General features: G+C 43.9%; 1 protein-coding gene across 1 annotated transcript in view; it reads right to left on the bottom strand.

Moving 5' to 3' along the window:
* Positions 1-19,441, bottom strand: part of SPAG17 (sperm associated antigen 17) — a 290,551-nt gene that overhangs the window by 100,308 nt on the left and 170,802 nt on the right. Inside the window, exons 16-17 of the mRNA XM_077479578.1 lie at positions 8,865-8,981; positions 6,211-6,365 (exon numbers count right to left, since the gene is read on the bottom strand). Coding sequence (XP_077335704.1) covers positions 6,211-6,365; positions 8,865-8,981 — 272 coding nt within the window. The remainder of the gene's footprint in view (positions 1-6,210; positions 6,366-8,864; positions 8,982-19,441) is intronic.

Here is a 19,441-nt window from a genome sequence, read left to right on the forward strand (position 1 = left end):
GTTCAGGGGCCAGGATTAACCAGCGCGCAGAGTTCAGGGGCCAGGATTAACCAGCGCGCAGAGTTCAGGGGCCAGGATTAACCAGCGCGCAGAGTTCAGGGGCCAGGATTAACCAGCGCACAGAGTTCAGGGGTCGGGATTAACTAGCGCACAGAGTTCAGGGGTCGGGATTAACTAGCGCACAGAGTTCAGGGGTCAGGATTAACTAGCGCACAGAGTTCAGGGGCCAGGATTAACTAGCGCACAGAGTTCAGGGGCCAGGATTAACCAGCGCACAGAGTTCAGGGGCCAGGATTAACTAGCGCACAGAGTTCAGGGGCCAGGATTAACTAGCGCACAGAGTTCAGGGGCCAGGATTAACCAGCGCACAGATTTCAGGGGCCAGGATTAACTAGCGCACAAAGTTCAGGGGCCAGGATTAACTAGCACACAGAGTTCAGGGGTCGGGATTAACTAGCGCACAGAGTTCAGGGGTCAGGATTAACTAGCGCACAGAGTTCAGGGGCCAGGATTAACTAGCGCACAGAGTTCAGGGGCCAGGATTAACCAGCGCACAGAGTTCAGGGGCCAGGATTAACTAGCGCACAGAGTTCAGGGGCCAGGATTAACTAGCGCACAGAGTTCAGGGGCCAGGATTAACCAGCGCACAGATTTCAGGGGCCAGGATTAACTAGCGCACAAAGTTCAGGGGCCAGGATTAACTAGCGCACAGAGTTCAGGGGCCAGGATTAACCAGCGCACAGAGTTCAGGGGCCAGGATTAACTAGCGCACAGATTTCAGGGGCCAGGATTAACCAGCGCACAGATTTCAGGGGTCAGGATTAACTAGCGCACAGAGTTCAGGGGCCAGGATTAACCAGCGCACAGATTTCAGGGGCCAGGATTAACTAGCGCACAGAGTTCAGGGGCCAGGATTAACCAGCGCACAGATTTCAGGGGTCAGGATTAACTAGCGCACAGAGTTCAGGGGCCAGGATTAACCAGCGCACAGATTTCAGGGGTCAGGATTAACTAGCACACAGAGTTCAGGGGCCAGGATTAACCAGCGCACAGAGTTCAGGGGCCAGGATTAACCAGCGCACAGATTTCAGGGGCCAGGATTAACTAGCGCACAGAGTTCAGTGGCCAGGATTAACTAGCGCACAGAGTTCAGGGGCCAGGATTAACCAGCGCACAGAGTTCAGGGGCCAGGATTAACCAGCGCACAGAGTTCAGGGGCCAGGATTAACCAGCGCACAGAGTTCAGGGGCCAGGATTAACCAGCGCACAGAGTTCAGGGGCCAGGATTAACCAGCGCACAGAGTTCAGGGGCCAGGATTAACCAGCGCACAGAGTTCAGGGGCCAGGATTAACCAGCGCACAGAGTTCAGGGGCCAGGATTAACCAGCGCACAGAGTTCAGGGGCCAGGATTAACTAGCGCACAGAGTTCAGGGGCCAGGATTAACCAGCGCACAGATTTCAGGGGCCAGGATTAACCAGCGCACAGATTTCAGGGGCCAGGATTAACTAGCGCACAGAGTTCAGTGGCCAGGATTAACTAGCGCACAGAGTTCAGGGGTCAGGATTAACCAGCGCACAGAGTTCAGGGGCCAGGATTAACCAGCGCACAGAGTTCAGGGGCCAGGATTAACCAGCGCGCAGAGTTCAGGGGCCAGGATTAACCAGCGCGCAGAGTTCAGGGGCCAGGATTAACCAGCGCGCAGATTTCAGGGGCCAGGATTAACTAGCGCACAGAGTTCAGGGGTCAGGATTAACTAGCGCACAGAGTTCAGGGGTCAGGATTAACTAGCGCACAGAGTTCAGGGGTCAGGATTAACTAGCGCACAGAGTTTAGGGGTCATCATTAAGTAATGAGGAGAGTTCAGGGGTGAGGATTGAGTAATTTAGAGTGCAGAACACAGAGTTCGGGGGTCAGGTTTAAGTAACGCACAGAGTTTAGGGGTCAGGATTAAGTAGTACACAGAGCACACAAACGACCGAGACTTAACTACCGACAGCTGACCCGACCGAAGCAATGCGGAGGATTAGCGATTCCGGATCTCCGTAAATACTATCAGGCCGCCCATCTGACCAGACTGATAGACTGGAACAGACACCAGAATACCAAATTGTGGACCCGGTTGGAACAAGCCCAAACCGGAATAGCGCTGTACAGAGCCCCCTGGTGCCACAGCCGATTACCAAACAGTGTGAAAAGCCATCCTGTTATAGGAGCGACCTCGCGCATTTGCGCGTCTCTCTTCTTGAGCGCCAGGCTCGTATCGCAGATTTCCCCTCTCCGTCCGATTCTGGGAACCCCAGAGTTTTCTCCTGGGGTCACGGACCCAGCGTTCCGTTCCCTTAGGAAGTCTGGGATCTACCAGGCGTCCCACTTTACTAAGGGGGGCAGGTGGGCAACTACTACTGACCTTATGAACCCAGAGGGTCCGTATAACTTGGACTTCTAGAAGGCATCCCAGCTGAACCATTTTTTGCAGTCCCTGACTCCCCTTGATAATCTCAACCAAAGTTTGACCGCTTATGAAGCTTACTGCTCGGAGGGAGATGCCATGCCCCATGCCCTGTCTACCACATATCAGCTATTGATTACATCACCGGAGGACAGTGATCCGAGCTGTATTGGGGCCTGGGAGAGAGACATGCGGTGCAGATTTTCGCAACGTCAAAAACAAAATATCTTACATTTTACACATAAGTCTTCCATCTGCACGAGAACACAGGAGACTAACTTTAAAATTGTGACTAGATGGTATAATACCCCAGCGAAGCTGCACCGGATCTTCCCGACATCGTCAGACAGATGCTGGAGATGTCTGAGGGAAGAAGGGATGATTCTCCACGTTTTTTGGTCCTGCCCTCTTCTGGAGCAGTTCTGGAATACGGTCAGGGGAACGCTCTCAAAGTTTACTGACATTCCTATTCCGGACGACCCTGCCTTTTTTTCTGCTCCACGCCACGAATGTCTCCAGAAAGAAATATAAGACTTCCTTGATCCGGCATCTACTAGATGCCGCCAAGGCGTGCATCCCACTGAGATGGAAGAGCACGCAACCACCGACAGTTGGTATGTGGCTGAGAAGGGTTGAGGACGTCCGGAAAATGGAAGATTTAATCCTGACCAACAGGGGCCAGAATGAGCAATTCACTAAGACGTGGTCTGGGTGGAATATGTTTATATTCTCCAGGGAGGGGAGGGCTCTTTTGGAAGGGGATGCCCCGAGTAGTTGAAGATATTTCCTGGGTATGAGCCTCGGATAGAGTGGACATACTACTAACGGTCTGGAACCCGGTGATCGGGGCTCGATGCTAAGGTATTGCCCTGCCTCCCTGGTCCCCACCCCTGCCCTACCTTCCCCCCGCACCCCTCCGTTGCCCTTTTTATTCCCACCCCCCCCCCCTCCTTCCTCTCTCACCCTCACACCCTCCCTCCCCTGCCTTCCTGTGCCTTATTCCCACGCTACTTCTTGTCTCACTCTCTTAATTTCCCTTCTTTTTTCTTTTTAGGGTTTGGGGGGGACCGATGAGGTGTCCTCCTTGCCCATGCTCTCTTTTCTATATAAAAGTTTTTGAAAATCGGGGTGGGATCTATGGCGCAAAGTGGTATATCAGGGATAATCTTGGTCTGGGCCTATGGCCTTTAAGGTACAGACGAAGAGACGCCGCAACGGGACAGGCTCTTTATTATGGAGCGATGGTGAGAAGTGCCTGGACAAAGCTGTGATGTTGGATGTTCCTCTTTCTTCACTCCGTGGGTTAATGTGTCGCTTGTGCATGGTATATAACCCACCCTTTGTCACATTAGTCTATTTTTATGGCTGTCTGATTACTGTACCATTTACATGTTTTGCTCCATGTTTCTCTGCCCTTTGAATAAAGAACAAAAATTTGAAAAAAAGGTAGTACACAGAGTTCAGGAGTCAGAATTAGGCAACACAGGGAGTTTCAAGGCCATGATTTACTAACACACAGAGCTCAGAGGTCAGGATTTAGTAAACACACAGGGTTCAGAGGTCAGGATAAAGCAACGCACAGAGTTCAGGGGTCAGTAGCACAGGGAATTTAGGGGGTCAGGATTAACTAGCACACAGAGTTTAGGGCTCAACATTAGGTAATGCAGAGAGTTCAGAGGTCAGGATTTAGTAATGCACAGAGGTCAGGGGTCAGGATTAAATAAGACAGAGAGTTCAGGGGTCAGGATTAAGTAATGCACAGAGGTCAGGGGTCAGGATTAAACAATACAGAGAGTTCAGGGGTCAGGATTAAGTAATGCACAGAGGTCAGGGGTCAGGATTAAATAAGACAGAGTGTTCAGGGGTCAGGATTTAGTAATGCACAGAGGTCAGGGGTCAGGATTAAATAAGACAGAGAGTTCAGGGGTCAGGATTAAGTAATGCACAGAGGTCAGGGGTCAGGATTAAATAAGACAGAGTGTTCAGGGGTCAGGATTTAGTAATGCACAGAGGTCAGGGGTCAGGATTAAATAATACAGAGAGTTCAGGGGTCAGGATTAAGTAATGCACAGAGGTCAGGGGTCAGGATTAAGTAATGCACAGAGGTCAGGGGTCAGGATTAAGTAATGCACAGAGGTCAGGGGTCAGGATTAAATAAGACAGAGAGTTCAGGGGTCAGGTTTAAATAAGACAGAGAGTTCAGGGGTCAGGATTAAATAAGACAGAGAGTTCAGGGGTCAGGATTAAATAAGACAGAGAGTTCAGGGGTCAGGATTAAGTAATGCACAGAGGTCAGGGGTCAGGATTAAATAAGACAGAGAGTTCAGGGGTCAGGATTAAGTAATGCACAGAGGTCAGGGGTCAGGATTAAATAATACAGAGAGTTCAGGGGTCAGGATTAAGTAATGCACAGAGGTCAGGGGTCAGGATTAAGTAATGCACAGAGGTCAGGGGTCAGGATTAAGTAATACAGAGAGTTCAGGGGGTCAGGATTAGGTCATGGAAAAAGTGCAGAGGTAAGAAGTAACGCACAGTGCCTACCAAGCAAAATGTTGCCAGGGGTGATACTGATGAGGAGGCACCAATATGCAGCACTGATGGGCACTGATATGCAGCACTGATAGGCACAGATAGGCAGCACTGATGGGGTGGCACTAATATGCAATGCTGATAGGTGGCACTGATAGGCTGCACTGATGGGCTTTGATAGGCGGCACTGATAGGCAGCACTGATGGGCAATGATAGGTGGCACTGATGGGCAGTGATAGGCAGCACTGATGGGCAGTGATAGGCAGCACTGATGGGCAGTGATAGGCAGCACTGATTTGGCTGTGCGTAACAACAAGGCTTGCTACGGGTGAACCAAGATGGCCGCAGTGTTCTGACGCTTCCAACACGCTGCTGACTCCCTCTGTCTTCTCCGCCCGCTGACTTCCAGGAATGAGCATGTGACGCCTCCAATTCCCTCCGACGAAGTCTCTTTGTGTGGTGCTGCTGGAGCCTAGAGATATCAGATCAAGCATCAAAGCATTTGCACGAGTACAATCACCCATGCAAATACTCGATATCGATGCAACCCTACTGATTACTCTCTTGTTTGTTGCTTGCGTCATCCCCTACCCGGACATGACTACTTTCTTGATTGCCTCCTACCTGGACACCTGCCTGGACTTCACCGATCTCTTGTCGCCTGCCTCAGCTCCTGCCTGGACCTTACTACTCTCTCGAATGCCGCCTGACTCTTGAATGGACCTCGTTTTTCCCCCCGACCTGACTATCCCCCCCGGTGTACAGTCTCCACATCGTAGCCTTCCTGTCCTAATTCACCTCTTGGTGGGGAAATGGTGAGGTCAGCAACCTGGTACCGGCCTGCAGCAAAGAGCTCCAGACACAGTTAGGGCTCCAGGCCCATCTTCAACATCAGGAGGTCTGGTGAAGACCAGCTGGTGCTTTAGACTCCCTGCCCCGGGGGTGCCTGTGCCATCCAGGAGGGGGCTTTTCTGTAACACTTTCTACATTTCTAAGGTCCCGATTGCAGGAAGTCATGTTGTATGTCGCCTGACCAGAGCCGGGGAGCTTATCTCAAAGTTTTCTGAGGCTTAATTGCGTAAATACGTTTTGAAGTCCCAGCGCCTTTCTAATATGTCTTTCTGTAGCCAATACAGTAACCAGGTTATGTACAGACTTACACGACCCGCCACCGCTCAACCTGACACCCACCGCGGTGAGGAAGGAAGAGCGCAATAATGGGGACCTACCTGAAGCTGACGTTGGAATGGAGCGCTATGTCCCAGGATTCCTGGCTCTGGCGGTACGGGTTCATGGGGTTGTGGAGGACGAGGAGTAAGGAGTTGTCCTGGGTATGATAATAGGAATCTAGACATCTGTAGGACTCGGCCGCTTCCTGCAAGACCTGCAGAGGGGAAGGAAATACAACCAGGACAAGAATTAGGTTCTTTACCGTATGTGTAAATATTTAATATTTTATTATGCTTATTATTAGCAGCGATAGTAGTAACTGTAGTGAATTCTTACTAATGTTATTATTATTATTTATACATCATTTTTTATAATTACATTTATTTCATCACTTTTATTATTTACCATTATTAACTACTTAATAATAATAATAATAATAGTGATACATATATTCATTATATAACAATAATTTATCACTATTATTAAGACTATTATTAACTAATGAATACTAATAATAATAGTGATACATATATTCATTATATAATAATAATATTAATAATTTATTACTATTATTAATATATAAAGAATATATTTATCACTATTATTATTATTATTATATAGTAATTAATAATAAATGTCAAAATAATAATAATAGTGATTAAATAAATGTAATTATAAAAATTATTGATAAGTAATATTAATAATACCACCAGTAATGATTTACTATGGTTATTACTACTACTACTACTACTACTACTACTACTAATAATAATAATAATATCAAAAGAATAATAGTGATAAACAAATTTAAATATATTCATTATATAATTATTATTATGTAATGAATATATTTATTACTATTATTATTATTATGATAGTCATCTAATAATAATTATATAATATATTTACATTTGTTTATCACTATTATTATGTTGATATTATTATTATTATTATTATTATTATTATTATTATTAGTAGTAGTAGTAGTAGTAGTAGTTGTAGTAGTAGTAGTAACTGTAGTAAATTATTATTAGTGGTATTATTAATGTTATTTATACATAATTTTTATAATTACATTAATTTAAATTATAAACTACTATATAAAAATTGTAATAAAAATATTTTATTATGTAATAATAATAATAATAATAATAATAATAAATTAATTCAATAAAAATAATAATCACTATTATTAATATATAACAAATATATTTATCATTATTATTATTATATAGTAATTAATAATACATGTCAAAATAATAATAATAATAGTGATTAAATTAATGTAATTATAAAATATAATTCAAAATAATATTAATACCACTAGTAATGATTTACTACTGTTACTACTAACAATAATAATATCAAAATAATAATAGTGATAAACAAATTTAAATATATTCATTATATCATTATTATTATTATTATTATTATTATGTATTATGTAATGAATTACTATTATTATTATGATCATCATCTAATAATAATTATATAATAAATATATTTACATCTGTTTATCACAATTATTATGTTGATATTATTAATATTATTATTATTAGTAGTAGTAGTAGTAGTAGTAGTAACTGTATCAAATTATTACTAGTGGTATTATTAATGTTATTTATACATAATTTTTATAATTTCATTTAATTAATTTAATTATGAACTACTATATAATAATAATAATTTTAATAAATATATTTTATTATATAATAATAATAATAATAATAATAATAATAAATATATGAAATAATAATAATCACTATTATTAATATATAACTAATATATTTATCACTATTATTATTATATAGTAATTAATAATAATAATAAATGTCAAAATAATAATAATAGTGATTAAATGAATGCAATTATAAAAATTAATTAATACCACTAGTAATGATTTACTACTGTTACTGCTACTACTAACAATAATAACAATATCAAAATAATAATAGTGATAAACAAATTTAAATATATTCATTATATCATTATTATGTAATGAATATAATTATTACGATCATCATATAATTATTATATAATAAATATATATACATTTGTTTATCAATATTATTATGTTGATAATATTATTTGTAGTAGTAGTATTAGTAGTAACTGTAGTAAATCATTACTAGTGGTATTATTAATATTATTTATACATACATTTTATAATTACATTCATTTAATTTATTATTAACTACTATATAATAATAATAATTTTTATAAATATATTTTAATATATAATAATAATAGTTATAAATATATTCATTACATAATAAAAATTATTGTTATTAATATTATTATATAATGAATATATTTAGATGTGTTTATCACAATTTTGATATTATTAGGATTACAATATTATTAAATAATAAAATTATTATTAATGTATAATAAAATGATAAACCATAATTTAAGATATTTATTTAATTTACCTATATCCTTAATACCATCACTTCCCTCCAGCCATGATCTGCTGCATTGCATATAGAAACACAGAGGCCCAGTGATGACATCACTGGGTCAAAAATAAGGTTTGCAATAATAACTGAAAGGATTCATTTAAATATTTCTTTAGCATGTTGATGAGGAGAGGAGGAGGAATCAGGGAAGGCAAAATATAAGTGGATTAACCTCCAGGTTAAGTGTTATTATCAGTGGGAAGTGAAATGCATTGTTTTGCCCATCAGATGGCCGGTCCCAGCAGACGACGTACCTGTATGAGGAGTGTTGGGTCGAAGTGCTCCGAGTAGCACCAGTCACTGAGACATCTCCTCCGAGTCCTCTGAATGTCGGTGAGGTCGGTCTGCGGGGTCTCCCTTCCTCCGCCATCCTGAAGAGTGACAAAAGCGTCTTCATGAGGATATGGGACTGGAGAGCGTCCAACAGCACAATATGGGGGCCAACAGAAGATCCGTGAAATACACATTTGTTTTTTTTTTTTTAATTGCACTTTAGCTTATTTTCAAACCTTTTTACGTTTCTAAAATACTGAAATACAGAAAGTTGTGATATCGAATAGAAGAAAAAAAAAAAGAAAGAAGAAACAAAAGCAGCAACAATGGTGAAAGATAAGATAAATAGGAAAATGTGTTGAAGCTGAACAAAAATTCTACTCAAGTCTGAATTCATAACTCACAAAAGTCCCTTCTATTACTCTCAGCCCCCCCCCCCAAATCTCTCATTTGTTTTTCTTCTGCTCTGATCTGACTTCCTGGTAGAAGGCGGCTGAGTTGATTCTTCATGGTCCCACCGTATGTAGGGACATAGGCACACACTCCTGCCTTGGACTATGGAGTAAGGACTATGGAGTAAGGACTATGGAGTATAGACTATGGAGTATAGACTATGGACTATGGAGTATGGACTATGGAGTATGGACTATGGAGTATGGACTATGGAGTATGGAGTATGGAGTATGGACTATGGACTATGGAGTATGGACTATGGAGTATGGACTATGGACTATAAAGCATGGACGATGGAGTATAGACTATGGAGTATAGACTATGGCGTATAGACTATGGCGTATAGACTATGGCGTATAGACTATGGCGTATAGACTATGGAGTATAGACTATGGAGTATAGACTATGGAGTATAGACTATGGAGTATAGACTATGGAGTATGGAGTATGGACTATAAAGTATGGACGATGGAGTATAGACTATGGAGTATGGACTATGGACTATGGAGTATGGACTATGGACTATGGAGTATGGAGTATGGACTATGGAGTATGGACTATGGCGTATAGACTATGGCGTATAGACTATGGCGTATAGACTATGGCGTATAGACTATGGAGTATGGAGTATGGCGTATAGACTATGGAGTATGGCGTATAGACTATGGCGTATAGACTATGGAGTATGGAGTATAGACTATGGAGTATGGAGTATAGACTATGGAGTATGGAGTATGGCGTATAGACTATGGAGTATGGAGTATAAACTATGGAGTATAGACTATGGAGTATAGACTATGGAGTATAGACTATGGAGTATAGACTATGGAGTATGGAGTATAGACTATGGCGTATAGACTATGGCGTATAGACTATGGCGTATAGACTATGGCGTATAGACTATGGCGTATAGACTATGGCGTATAGACTATGGAGTATGGAGTATAGACTATGGAGTATGGAGTATGGCGTATAGACTATGGAGTATGGAGTATAAACTATGGAGTATAGACTATGGAGTATAGACTATGGAGTATAGACTATGGAGTATAGACTATGGAGTATAGACTATGGAGTATGGACTATGGAGTATGGACTATGGCGTATAGACTATGGCGTATAGACTATGGCGTATAGACTATGGAGTATGGAGTATAGACTATGGAGTATGGAGTATGGCGTATAGACTATGGAGTATGGAGTATAAACTATGGAGTATAGACTATGGAGTATAGACTATGGAGTATAGACTATGGAGTATAGACTATGGAGTATAGACTATGGAGTATAGACTATGGAGTATAGACTATGGAGTATGGACTATGGAGTATGGACTATGGCGTATAGGCTATGAAGTATGGGCTATAGAGTATGAGCTAAGGAGTAAGGAGTGTGGAATATGGACTACGGGGTATGAATTATGCAGAAAGCAGTATAAACTATGGAGTAAGGAGTATGGAGTAAAGTGTATGGACTACGGAGTATGGAATAAAGAGTATGGAGTAAGGAGTATGAACTATTGAGTAATGCCGCGTACACACGATCAGATTTTCCGGCAGACTGGGTCTGGCGGATTGGAATCTGTCAGACAATGTGATCGTGTGTGGGCTCCAGCTGGCTTTTTTTTTTCCCCCAAAAGTTAGACGGACCTAGAAATAAAACGTGTTTCAAATCTGTCTGACGGACTCAAGTCTGACAGACTAAAAATCTGGAAAATCGTTCATCTGTGTGCTGGTCTGAGGGACCAAATATGACGCAAGGGCAGCTATTGGCTACTGGCTATTGAACTTCCTTGCTTAGTCCCATCTTACGTCATCACGTTCAAAACGAACAGACTTTTGAACGGACTTTGTTCCGGTCGTGTGTGGGCAAGTCCGTTTTGTTCAGAAAGTCCGTCGGAACTCTGCCGAAAGTCCGTCGGGAAATCCGGTCGTGTGTACGCGGCATTAAGGAGTATGGACTATGGAGTATGGAGAAGGGATTAAGAAGAATGGAGTATGGAGTATGTAGTAATGAGTAAGGATTATAGACTATGGAGTAAGGTTTATAGAATACAGAGTAAGCAGTATGGACTATGGAGTATTAATTATGGAGTAGGGAGTATGGACTATGGACAATAGACTATAGACTATGGAGTAAGGACTATGCCACAGAGGTATGGAGTAAAGAGTAAGAACTATGGAGTAAGGAGTGTGGACTATGGAGTATGAAATATGGATAAAGGTGTATAGAGTATGGAGTAAGGATTATAGACTACAGAGGAAGGAGTATGGATTATGGAGTAAGGAGCATGGATTATGGAGTAAGGAGTATGGATTATGGAGTAAGGAGTATGGATTATGGAGTAAGGGGTATGGAGTAAGGGGTATGGATTATGGTGTAAGAAGTATGGATTATGGAGTATGGATTTTGGAGTATGGATTATGGATCATGGAGTATGGAGTACAGATTATGGAGTATGTATTATGGGGTATGTATTATTGAGTAAGGGGTATGGATTATGGAGTAAGGAATATGGATTATGGAGTAAGGATTATGGAGTGAGGCCTATGGATTATGGAGTAGGGAGTATGGATTATGGAGTAAGGATTATGGATTATGGAGTAAGGGGTATGGATTATGGAGTAAGGAGTATGGATTATGGAGTAAGGAGTATGGGTTATGGAGTAAGGATTATGAATTATGGAGTAAGGGATATGGATTATGGAGTATGGATTATGGAGTAAGGGGTATGGATTATGGAGTAAGGAGTATGGATTATGGAGTAAGGAGTATGGGTTATGGAGTAAGAAGTATGGGTTATGGAGTAAGGAGTATGGATTATGGAGTAAAGAGTATGGATTATGGAGTAAGGGGTATGGGTTATGGAGTAAGGGGTATGGGTTATGGAGTAAGGAGTATGGGTTATGGAGTAAGGAGTATGGATTATGGAGTAAGGGGTATGGATTATGGAGTAAGGGGTATGGATTATGGAGTAAGGAGTATGGATTATGGAGTAAGGAGTATGGGTTATGGAGTAAGGATTATGAATTATGGAGTAAGGGATATGGATTATGGAGTATGGATTATGGAGTAAGGGGTATGGATTATGGAGTAAGGAGTATGGATTATGGAGTAAGGAGTATGGGTTATGGAGTAAGGAGTATGGGTTATGGAGTAAGGAGTATGGATTATGGAGTAAAGAGTATGGATTATGGAGTAAGGGGTATGGGTTATGGATTAAGGGGTATGGGTTATGGAGTAAGGAGTATGGGTTATGGAGTAAGGAGTATGGATTATGGAGTAAGGGGTATGGATTATGGAGTAAGGGGTATGGGTTATGGAGTAAGGGGTATGGATTATGGAGTAAGGGGTATGGATTATGGAGTAAGGAGTATGGATTATGGAGTAAGGAGTATGGGTTATGGAGTAAGGAGTATGGGTTATGGAGTAAGGGATATGGATTATGGAGTATGGATTATGGAGTAAGGGGTATGGATTATGGAGTAAGGGGTATGGATTATGGAGTAAGGAGTATGGATTATGGAGTAAGGAGTATGGGTTATGGAGTAAGGGATATGGATTATGGAGTATGGATTATGGAGTAAGGGGTATGGATTATGGAGTAAGGGGTATGGATTATGGAGTAAGGGGTATGGATTATGGAGTAAGGGGTATGGGTTATGGAGTAAGGAGTATGGATTATGGAGTAAGGAGTATGGATTATGGAGTAAAGAGTATGGATTATGGAATAAGGAGTATGGATTATGGAGTAAGGGGTATGGATTATGGAGTAAGGGGTATGGGTTATGGAGTAAGGGGTATGGGTTATGGAGTAAGGAGTATGGATTATGGAGATGGGTATGGGTTTGGAGTAAGGGGTATGGGTTATGGGTAAGGAGTATGGATTATGATTGGATTGAAGTGGTATGGATAGGGGTATGGTATGGAGTATGTTGGAGTAGGTGGTATGGAGTAGGTATGGAGTATGGTGGTAGGGGTATGGATATGGATTGGAGTAAGGAGTATGGAGTAAGGAGTATGGAGTAAGGAGTATGGAGTAAGGAGTATGTGACTCCGCAAATGCCGCGATTGGCGTGCAGTACACGTGGTTGTAACGTAACCCCAGAACCTGAATGCTCTACGTTCGGCAGCAGTAACACCAGCTTAGTGGGACCTGCGGTTTCATTTCTGCAGAGAAGCCCAGCATTGTGGGCGTGGCATGCGTTCAGCCCGGATTGGCTCCAGGTCGGTGATCGGGTGGGTGGTTGGGGGTCCAACTGTCTGGTTTTACCGCCCCCTGGCTACATGGGTGGATTAGCGCTATAAAATTAGATGGCAGGGCCATTAGGTAGAGGATGTGTCAGGAGTTCCTGCTGTGCCGTACTCTACTGAGATGGTAAAATCGTTGTCCCTGGGACAGGAAGTGAGGGGAAATCTCTCTGATGGACCCCCAGAAAGAAGTAAAAATCCAGTCAGGGGCTCCGATCCCACCCCCTCCCCCTCCCAGATCCATTCAGAATTAAACTACCTGGATGCCACCAGGTGTACGGAGGTTACACAAAGATCTGTAGAGATTACACGGATTTTACACTCACTGGCCACTTTATTAGGTACACCTGTACAATTGATCGGTAATACAAATTGCTAATGAGCCAATCACACGACAGCAACTCAATGCATTTAGGCATCTAGACGTGGTGAAGACGACTTGCTGAAGTTCAACCGAGCATCAGAATGGGGAAGAAAGGGGATTGAAGTGACTTTGAACGTGGCGTGGTTGTTGGTGGCAGACGGGCCGGTCTGAGTATTTCTGTAATTTTCACACACAACCATCTCTCGGGGTTTACAGAGAATATTGGAGAAAAAAGAGAAAGTATCCAGTGAGCGGCAGTTATGGAGGAAAATGCCTTGTTGAGGTCAGAGGAGAATGGGCAGACTGGTTCCAGGTGATAGAAAGACAACAGTAACTCCAATAACCTCTCGTTACACCCAAGGTATGAAGAATACCATCTCTGAACACACAACACATCCAACCTTGAAGCAGATGGGCTACAGCAGCAGAAGACCACACCGGGTGCCACTTCCGTCAGCTAAGAACAGGAAACTGAGGCTACAATTGGCACAGGATCACCAACATTGGAGAATAGAAGAATGGAAAAACGTTGCCTGGTCTGATGAGTCTGGATTTCACCTCCGACATTCAGATGGTGGGGTCAGAATTTGGCGCATGGATCCATCCTGCCTGGTGTCACCGGTTCAGGCTGGTTGTGGGGGTGTAATGATGTGTGGGGATGGGATATCACCGGTTCAGGCTGGTGGTGGGGGTGTAATGGTGTGGGGGATGGGGCATCACCGGTTCAGGCTGGTGGTGGGGGTGTAATGGTGTGGGGGATGGGGTATCACCGGTTCAGGCTGGTGGTGGGGGTGTAATGGCGCGGGGGATGGGGTATCACCGGTTCAGGCTGGTGGTGGGGGTGTAATGGTGTGGGGGATGGGGTATCACTGGTTCAGGCTGGTGGGGGGGGGTGTAATGGTGTGGGGGATGGGATATCACTGGTTCATGCTGGTGGTGGGGGTGTAATGGTGTGGGGGATGGGGTATCACCGGTTCAGGCTGGTGGTGGGGGTGTAATGGTGTGGGGGATGGGGTATCACCGGTTCAGGCTGGTAGTGGGGGTGTAATGGTTAGGGGGATGGGATATCACCGGTTCAGACTGGTGGTGGGGGTGTAATGGTGTGGGGGATGGGGTATCACCGGTTCAGGCTGGTGGTGGGGGTGTAATGGCGCGGGGGATGGGGTATCACCGGTTCAGGCTGGTGGTGGGGGTGTAATGGTGTGGGGGATGGGGTATCGCTGGTTCAGGCTGGTGGGGGGGGGGGTGTAATGGTGTGGGGGATGGGATATCACTGGTTCATGCTGGTGGTGGGGGTGTAATGGTGTGGGGGATGGGGTATCACCGGTTCAGGCTGGTGGTGGGGGTGTAATGGTGCGGGGGATGGGGTATCACTGGTTCATGCTGGTGGTGGGGGTGTAATGGTGTGGGGGATGGGGTATCACCAGTTTAGGCTGGTGGTGGGGGTGTAATGGTGTGGGGGATGGGGTATCACAGGTTCAGGCTGGTGGTGGGGGGTGTAATGGTGTGGGGGATGGGATATCACCGGTTCATGCTGGTGGTGGGGGTGTAATGGTGTGGGGGATGGGGTATCACTGGTTCAGGCTGGTGGTTTGGATGTAATGGTGTGGGGGATGGGGTATCACCGGTTTAGGCTGGTGGTGGGGGTGTAATGGTGTGGGGGATGGGGTATCACCGGTTCAGGCTGGTGGTGGGGGTGTAATGGTGTGGGGGATGGGGTATCACCGGTTCAGGCTGGTGGTGGGGATGTAATGGTGTGGAGGATGGGGTATCACCGGTTCAGGCTGGTGGTGGGGTTATAATGGTGCGGGGGATGGGATATCACCGGTTCAGGCTGGTGGTGGGGGGTGTAATGGTGCGGGGGATGGGGTATCACCGGTTCAGGCTGGTGGTGGGGGTGTAATGGTGTGGGGGATGGGATATCACCGGTTCAGGCTGGTGGTGGGGGTGTAATGGTGCGGGGGATGGGGTATCACCGGTTCAGGCTGGTGGTGGGGGATGGGGTATCACCGGTTCAGGCTGGTGGTGGGGGTGTAATGGTGTGGGGGATGGGATATCACCGGTTCAGGCTGGTGGTGGGGGTGTAATGGTGTGGGGGAGGGGGTATCACCGGTTCAGGCTGGTGGTGGGGGTGTAATGGTGCGGGGGATGGGGTATCACCGGTTCAGGCTGGTGGTGGGGGATGGGGTATCACCGGTTCAGGCTGGTGGTGGGGGTGTAATGGTGTGGGGGAGGGGGTATCACCGGTTCAGGCTGGTGGTGGGGGTGTAATGGTGTGGGGGATGGGGTATCACCGGTTCAGGCTGGTGGTGGGGGTGTAATGGTGTGGGGGAGGGGGTATCACCGGTTCAGGGTGGTGGTGGGGGTGTAATGGTGTGGGGGATGGGGTATCACCGGTTCAGGCTGGTGGTGGGGGTGTAATGGTGTGGGGGAGGGGGTACCTGAGTATTGTTGCTGACCATGTCCCTCCCTTTATGACTACAGTGTCCCCATCTTCTGATGGCTCCTTCCAGCAGGATAATGCCCCATGTCACAAAGCTCCAATCATCTCACCACTGGACAATGAGGTCCCTGTCCTCCAATGGCCTCCACACTCACCACATCTCATCCAATAGAGCACCTTTGGGATGTGGTGGAATGGGAAATTCCCATTATAAATGTGCAGCCAACAAATCTGCAGCAACTTCATGATGCCATCACATCACTATGGACCAAAACCTCTGAGGAACGTTTCCAACACCTTGTTGTATCTATGTCACCAAGAATGAAGGCCAAAGGGGGTCCAACCCGCTACTAGCAAGGGGGACGTAATCAAGGGGGTCTAACCCAGGACTACAAAGGTGGACCAAATAAAGGGGGTCCAACCCGAGACTAGCAAGGTGGACCTAATAACGTGTCTGGTGAGTGTAAACCATCTGCAGGACCTGTGAAGACAATCCAAACCACCATTAATGGGGATTCTTCAGCTTTCCGGGGGGATTTGGATCAGACGGGCCCAGTGATTGGTCCTCGGGGGATGGGGAACTGAGCCAGCATGTTGGCCACACCAGCCCTCCATCCAAAGCAGTCCAGGTGAAGTGAGAGACAATCGGTGGAAGCAGCTCCTGGACTCGCCGATGAGATGTCCGGCCAACAACACGTCGGGATAACGGGCGCGGCGTACGGGAAGCGTCTCCTCACCTGATTGATGTTCTCATCTGGTGACTTCATGGCTCAGACATGTGCGGCTTTGATGTCCGCAGTCACTTGGAATTACCAAGAGTGAGCCGAGCGGAATGTACCAGAACCTCCGCTGAGGACACCCATCTCCCCCCCCCACCAATGATTGTGTGCAGAGGGGTCACACCCGATATAAGGGGGTTCTGTATGGTGAGAATAATGACCACAGGGCCGGACACCATACACCGTGACCCCCCCCCACCCCCCCCCACAGAACAAACGCTACAGCACTGCCAACCTACCACCAGACAGATATCAATCTCCATCATCTATCTTATTGGGAATATCAATCTATTCTATCTATCTATTGATCAAGAATGAATCTATCGATCAAGGATCAATCTATTATCATCCATCTATTAAAAGATCAATCAATTGATTGATCAAGGATAAATCTATCTTATATCCAATATCTATCTATCCAATATTTATCAATAATTGATCTATCTACCAAGGATCAAACTATCTATTTAGGATCATCTTATATCCAATAACTATCTATCAATAATTGATCTACTTCTCAGGGATCTATGTATCTATCTATATATCTATCTGTCCTATATATCATATCTTTATATCTATTTATCTATCTAGGATCTATTGGTTGATATATCTATTGATCTATCTTATATCAATATCTATCTATCTATCTATCTATCTATCTATCTATCTATCTATCTATCTATCTATCTATCTATCTAAAGTATCTATCGATCTATCTATCTATCTAATATCTATCAATAATTGATCTATCAAGGATCGAACTATCTATCTAGGATAGTCTTATATCCAATAACAATCAATCAATCAATAATTGATCTATCTGTCCTATATATCATATCTTTCTATCTATCTAGGATCTATTGGTTGATATATCTATTGATCAATAATTGATCTATCTTATATCCAATATATATATACAGTGCCTTGAGAAAGTATTCGCCCCCTTGAACTTTTCAACCTTTTGCCACATTTCAGGCTTCAAACATAAAGATATAACATTTTTATTTTTTGTGAAGAATCACCAACAAGTGGGACAAAATTGTGAAGTGGAACGAAATCTATTGGATATTTTAAACTTTTTTAGCAAATAAAAAACTGAAAAGTGGTGCGTGCAAAATTATTCGGCCCCTTTACTTTCAGCGCAGCAAACTCACTCCAGAAGTTCAGCGAGGATCTCTGAATGATCCAATGTTGTCCTAAATGACTGATGGTGATAAATAGAATCCACCTGTGTGTAATCAAGTCTCTGTATAAATGCACCTGCTCTGTGATAGTCTCAGGGTTCTGTTGAAAGCGCAAAGAGAGCATCATGAAGACCAAGGAACACACCAGGCAGGTCCGTAATACTGTTGTGGAGAAGTTTAAAGCCGGATTTGGATACAAAAAGATTTCCCAAGCTTTAAACATCCCAAGGAGCACTGTGCAAGCGATCATTTTGAAATGGAAGGAGTATCAGACCACTGCAAATCTACCAAGACCTAGCCGTCCCTCTAAACTTTCAGCTCAGACAAGGAGAAGACTGATCAGAGATGCAGCCAAGAGGCCCATGATCACTCTGGATGAACTGCAGAGAACTACAGCTGAGGTGGGAGAGTCTGTCCATAGGACAACAATCAGTCGTACACTGCACAAATCTGCCCTTTATGGAAGAGTGGCAAGAAGAAAGCCATTTCTCAAAGATATCCATAAAAAGTCTCGTCTAAAGTTTGCCACAAGCCCCCTGGGAGACACACCAAACATGTGGAAGAAGGTGCTCTGGTCAGATGAAACCAAAATCCAACTTTTTGCCCACAATGCAAAACGATATGTTTGGCGTAAAAGCAACACAGCTCATCACCCTCAACACACCATCCCCACTGTCACACATGGTGGTGGCAGCATCATGGTTTGGGCTTTTCTTCAGCAGGGACAGGGAAGATGGATGCAGCCAAATACAGGACCATTCTGGATGAAAACCTGTTGGAGTCTGCAAAAGACCTGAAACTGGAGATTTATCTTCCAACAAGACAATGATCCCAAACATACAGCAAAATCTACAAAGGAATGGTTCACAAATAAACGTATCCAGGTGTTAGAATGGCCAAGTCAAAGTCCAGACCTGAATCCAATTGAGAATCTGTGGAAAGAGCGGATATATCTATTAATTAATAATTGATCTATCTTATCCTATCCTATATCTATCTATCTCTCCATCGATCCATCTACAGTGCCTTGTAAAAGTATTCATACCCCTTGAAATTTTCCACATTTTGTCATGTTACAACCAAA

The sequence above is a fragment of the Lithobates pipiens genome, unplaced genomic scaffold (assembly GCF_037356315.1).
Source record: "Lithobates pipiens isolate NorthernLeopardFrog02 unplaced genomic scaffold, aLitPip1_a1.2 Scaffold_16, whole genome shotgun sequence".
NCBI lineage: Eukaryota > Metazoa > Chordata > Amphibia > Anura > Ranidae > Lithobates > Lithobates pipiens.